The sequence below is a fragment of the Oncorhynchus clarkii genome, unplaced genomic scaffold, assembly GCF_045791955.1.
Source record: "Oncorhynchus clarkii lewisi isolate Uvic-CL-2024 unplaced genomic scaffold, UVic_Ocla_1.0 unplaced_contig_3088_pilon_pilon, whole genome shotgun sequence".
In the NCBI taxonomy this organism is placed as follows: Eukaryota; Metazoa; Chordata; class Actinopteri; order Salmoniformes; family Salmonidae; genus Oncorhynchus; species Oncorhynchus clarkii.
Window position 1 is genome coordinate 4,731 of NW_027258288.1, and position 5,486 is coordinate 10,216.

The following is a 5,486-nucleotide window of genomic DNA, read 5'->3' on the forward strand; positions in this document are numbered from 1 at the left end:
AGGCTCTGCCCTCTGACGGGTCACCATTGATATGTTACGTTTCCTAATGTGTGTATTCATTTGTGGATGTCCATTATACATTCTGACATGTTACGAATTGCAGATTTTAATTTAGAATGGGAAATGAAAATCTTAGTGCATCGATTTACATCGCATCAAACCAAATCGCATTGATTCATTCTCTAATCAAAACCGCATCGCATTGTTTCAAATGAAAACGTATCATTCCTGTATCATATCGCAGACCAAGTATCTAGATACGTATCGAATGGAATAAATGCACACCCCTAATATTTTGATTTAGCTGACGAACACTTGCCGCGAATATTGAAAAATAATTTGGGAAATATTTTTCACCCTAAACTTTAAGTAATCATTTAAAAGTGGATGAAAGGAATGCACAGCAGTACAGTGGTCATCTGTCTAACATGTTTATATGCAAATTAATTTTCTCTTTGCAGACCGATGGCAACTTTGTGCTCTATGGCTGGGGTCGGGTTGTCTGGGCATCAAACACTGTGAACAAAGATGCTCAGAGGCTCATCCTCCAACAGGATGGCAACCTGGTAATCTACACCATACAGGACCATCCCATTTGGTCAAGTAACACCGCCCGTTGCAACAATACACAAAGAGGCCACCTCACCCTCACTGACAAAGGTACCCTGGAGCTCTACAGAGAGAGAGAGGTGATCTGGACATCGTAACATCGACCAGCCCAACAATGCACAAAGAGGTCACCTCACCATCCCTGACGAAGGTGCCCTGATGCTCTACAGTCCCAGAAATATGGTCTGGTGCTCTCGTGAGGACACTAGTAATGAGGCAGAGTAACAGCTTCACTTGACCATACCTGTCTACATCTACCACTAAACTGTATTCAAAAGCCTTGAGGCTTTTTAACCCTTTGATTTGGTCAAATAAAACTGTATTGACTTAAAGTAGTCATTTGTGTTGTAATTATGTGCATTGTGTCAGGTACTCTCTATATTCAAAAGACAAATATCACTAACTTTTCATGAAGAAAATGGCTGTATTGGCTCATATAAAAGAGAACATGAGATCTGAATGTTTATGTATATTTTTATTATGAAAGACACTATCATGCATCACAACAGAATAATTTATGGAGGGACACATACACAACTGCAACGTTATAATCCATGTATGAGTCTGTTGGCGTTTGTCCCATAGAGAATGCTAGTGGCCTTGATGTCGCATGGGCAGCACCATCGAGGGCTTCCGCCATTTTAAAGTGGTCAAAGTAGTCAACTGAGTGGGGATTCCTATGGGTTATAGCCTCAATGGCACTGCCCATGCTGTCACAGATATAAAGATGAGTCCTATCTCTATGGGTGAGTGGGAGGGTGTGGGCCCATGTGTGATGTTACAGGAAGGCACACAGTCTCTCCAGTACAGAAGGGTTTCTGTTTCTGAGGAAGATCATTTCTTTCTTCCCTTCCTCTGTCTGACCTTATAGAGAGAAATCTCTCAATCAGTTCAACATGTCAATCTAAACCATCACAAACAGTGGTGAAAGTGAATATCTCTTACTGTGTGGGTGTTGTAGCCAGTGGCGGTCCAGGTAACAGCTCTCAAACTCCTTCTCACTGTAGAGGGAGACTGGTACTGGGATAAATGGGTCCATGCTGTCAAAGCCCTCCTGTAGGAGGAACAGAGGATAGATGTTTTTAAAACGTGAACTTCTGTTTCTATATGCATCATCAGTCAAATAAACACATCAGAAGGGTCTTGTCCAAAAACATCTACATCATTCCCTTGTTAGCCCAGATCAATAGACACCAAGGGTTAGAGGTAGTTTTTGGACTGGACATACAACAACATTAACCAGGGTGTAATCATGACCACTGACCTCTCCCAGCAGCTCCTGGGGCAGGTAGGCAGAGCTTGGAGCGTAGAGAGATCCTGTCTGAGACAGCGTGGCGATGACCGCCCCTCCACACTGAGGAGAGAGAGAGAGGAACAGAGGTGTAAAATCACAATTGTCTAATGTCTATTACACAGAGGATAACCACCATGCAGTTCTCACCCAGTCATTGTTGATCATCTTCCTCAAGTTATGAACCAACGTCAACTCCTCTGGAGCCACCTGGCAGAGAGGAGAGACACAGAAAAAGTAGAGAGAGAAGGGAAAAGTGACAGGGGAGAGAAAGGTCAGTCAAGTAAGCAATCTTTACACAGAAATTACAAAGGCAAAAATGGAAGCAATAGAAATCAATTTTTTTTATAGATCCACAGTGTATAGGTGTATTAGTACAGGGCTCTTGTGCTCCTTCTTGAGCGTGGTCCTTCCCCAGAGACCGTTGACTCCATCAACAGCCACAGCCAGCCTGAAGCCCCCCTCTGTCCCCCCAGCCTGTAGCCTCAGCTCCTTTAGAACTGCCCCCACCACATCACTGCTGCTCTTCACACGAGACACTCCCTGGGGTGAAAAAAACACAGCTTAACAATGATACGTGGTATGAGATTCTTAAGAGAAGTGCACTGAACCAATTATGTTTCAGAACTGGAGCCCAGACGCAAGGCTTCCACATGAAAACAGTAGGGATTCTGCAATAAAGGCTTTGTTGTCATTCAACAAGAGATTACTTGTTTTCATGCACATTTTTTTATTGAAAAATACTGCCCAATACATGTTAGTTAAATATAAAATTGCATGACTAAGATCTCTTTGGCAAAAACGTCATAACAGATTAAGTTATTTTAGATTAATTCTGACTACGGCATCTCAAAAATGGACAAACAGCACTATTAACACTCTCATTTTTCAAGTGAAGGTCTTAAGGGAGCATGCGAGCACACTCATTCAGTTCGCCTAGCCAAGTTCGGCCAAACTGAAGGATGCTGACGCCTTAATAAAGGGCACGTTGACACTCGACTCACCATGTCCACCAGCTCCCCTAGTGGCCGTCCCTCCTCAGTGCTCTCTCTTTTAGTCCACACGTACCGCTGCCTCAACTTGATCTAAAACAACAAGGGGAGACACAGTCACAAATACAGGATGCCTCAAGGAGTAAAAATATGCTTAACAACTGTGTGCAATAGTATTTAAAATGACATCCCTGTACCCCACACACACAATTATCAGTAAGGTTCCTAAGTCAAACAATGAATTTCAAGCACAGATTCAACCAAAGGCCATGGAGCTTTTCCTATGGTTCACAAAGGGCACCTATTGGTAGTTGGGTAAATATACAAATAAAACAGACATTGAATATCCCTTTGAGTATGGTGGAGCTATTATTGATGCACCATCCAAAGTGTAAAATTAAACCCACAACGATACAGGCGGCAATCCTAACGTAGTTTCCGGAGAAGCAGGAACCGCTCAGGGATTTCACCATGAGGCGAATCGTGATTTAAATAAAGTTTGAGTTTCAAGGCTGTGATAGGAGATAACGGAGGATGGATCAACATAGTAGTTATTTCACAATACTAACATAATTGATAGAGTGAAAAGAAGGAAGCCATCCTGTTTGCAATAAGGCACTAAAGTAATACTGAAAAAATGTGTTATGAAATTAACTTTTTGTCCTGAATGCAAAGTGTTGTTTTGGGTAAATCCAACACAACAAACACATCACTGAGTATCATGTCATATTTTCAAGAGTGGTGGTGGCTGCATCATGATATGGGTATACTTGTCATCGGCAAGGCCTCTGGAGTTTTTTTAGGATAAAAAGAAACCGACACTGTGAAACAAACAAAGTTTCATATACACTGGAATTGCGTACAAAGATGACGTTGAATGTTCCTTTTTTAAATATTAGGCAAATATGGTACAATCCAGGTATGCAAAGCTCTGAGACTTACCCAGAAAGACTCACAGCTGTAATTGCTGCCAAATGTGATTGACATGTATTAACTCAAATCAAAATATTACTTTTTTTATTTCCCATGAATTAAAAAAATAAAATGTTTCTTCCACTTTGAGAACTTGTGTAGATCGTTGACAAAAAACAACAATTAAATCAATTTTAATCCGGCTTTGTAACAACAAAATGTGGAAAAAGTCTAGGTGTGTGAATAGTTTCTGAAGGCACTGTATCTTACTTCTAATGTTAGGATTAGGGGATGATAAACTGATCCTAGATTTGTTCATACAGGCAACACATACAGTGCCAGTCAAAGGTTTGGACACACCTACTCATTCCAGGGTTTCTTTCTTTCTTTCTTTTACTATTTTCCACATTGTAGAATAATAGTGAAGACATCAAAACTATGTAATAACATACGGAATCATGTAGTAACCCAAAAAGTGATTACAGCTTTTTGGGTTTGTACGGTGTGCAAAGCCTTGACAGTTTTGCACACCGTGTGTCCAAACTTTTGACAGGCACTGTACCTGGCGCCCACTATCTATCTGAGGAGGAGGGGCTACCTTGGAGAGGAAGTGTTCATTGGTGGTTCTGAAGTTGCGTAGCCAGTTGGAGGCCTGTATTGGCTGGTCAAAGCGGGAGGCGTGGTAGGAGGAGGGCAACAGCTCCTTACAGTTCTTCACCCACAGGTGGGCTATAGAGAGGAGATTATTATCATCATCATCATCATTATTTTGTGTGTCTGTGTGTATGCCACGTCGGGGTGTGTGTGTGTTACTCACCATCTGGTATGTGTAGTACTAGCCATCCTTGTGTGGAGCAGTTGTGGACAGTTTGACAGAGAGACATGGTCTTCCCACTGCCCTTCACCCCATCTACACAACCAGTCAAGGTCAACACCAACATAATTCAACACAATACAGGTAGACAACACAGGTCATAGAGAGGTACAGGGATGACTGTGTACAGTCGTGGCCAAAAGTTTTGAGAATGACACATTCATTTCCACAAAGTTTGCTGCCTCAGTTTGTATGATGGCAATTTGCATATACTCCAGAATGTTATGAAGAGTGATCAGATGAACTGCAATTAATTGCAAAGTCCCTCTTTGCCATGCAAATTAACTGAATCCCCCAAAAAACATTTCCACTGCATTTCAGCCCTGCCACAAAAGGACCAGCTGACATCATGTTAGTGATTCTCTCGTAACACAGGTGTGAGTGTTGACGAGGACAAGGCTGAAGATCACTCTGTTATGTTGATTGAGTTCAAATAACAGATGCTTACCTGCAAGGAAACACGTGCCGTCATCATTGCTTTGCACAAAAAGGGCTTCACAGGCAAGGATATTGCTGCCAGTAATATTGCACCTAAATCCATTTATCGGATCATCAAGAACTTCAAGGAGAGCGGTTCAATTGTTGTGAAGAAGGCTTCTGGGCACCCAAGAAAGTCCAGCAAGCGCCCGGACCATCTCCTAAAGTTGATTCAGCTGCGGGATCGGGGCACCACCAGTACAGAGCTTGCTCAGGAATGGCAGCAGGCGTGTGTGCATCTGCACGCACAGTGAGGCGAAGACTTTTGGAGGATGGCCTGGTGTCAAGAAGGGCAGCAAAGAAGCCACTTCTCTTCAGGAAAAACATCATG

The 5,486-nt window shown here is 42.4% G+C and overlaps 1 protein-coding gene across 1 annotated transcript; it reads right to left on the reverse strand.

Moving 5' to 3' along the window:
• Positions 1-1,071: 1,071 nt before the first annotated feature.
• On the reverse strand, positions 1,072-4,745 carry LOC139396483 (small ribosomal subunit protein mS29-like). Its single transcript, XM_071143505.1, has 8 exons — positions 4,622-4,745; positions 4,403-4,533; positions 2,905-2,985; positions 2,279-2,443; positions 2,051-2,110; positions 1,874-1,963; positions 1,555-1,663; positions 1,072-1,473 (listed from the first exon to the last, which is right to left on the reverse strand). The coding sequence occupies exons 1-8, from the start codon at positions 4,743-4,745 to the stop codon at positions 1,388-1,390; spliced, it is 846 nt and encodes a 281-aa protein (XP_070999606.1). The 3' UTR covers positions 1,072-1,387.
• Between the last annotated feature and the right edge of the window lie 741 nt (positions 4,746-5,486).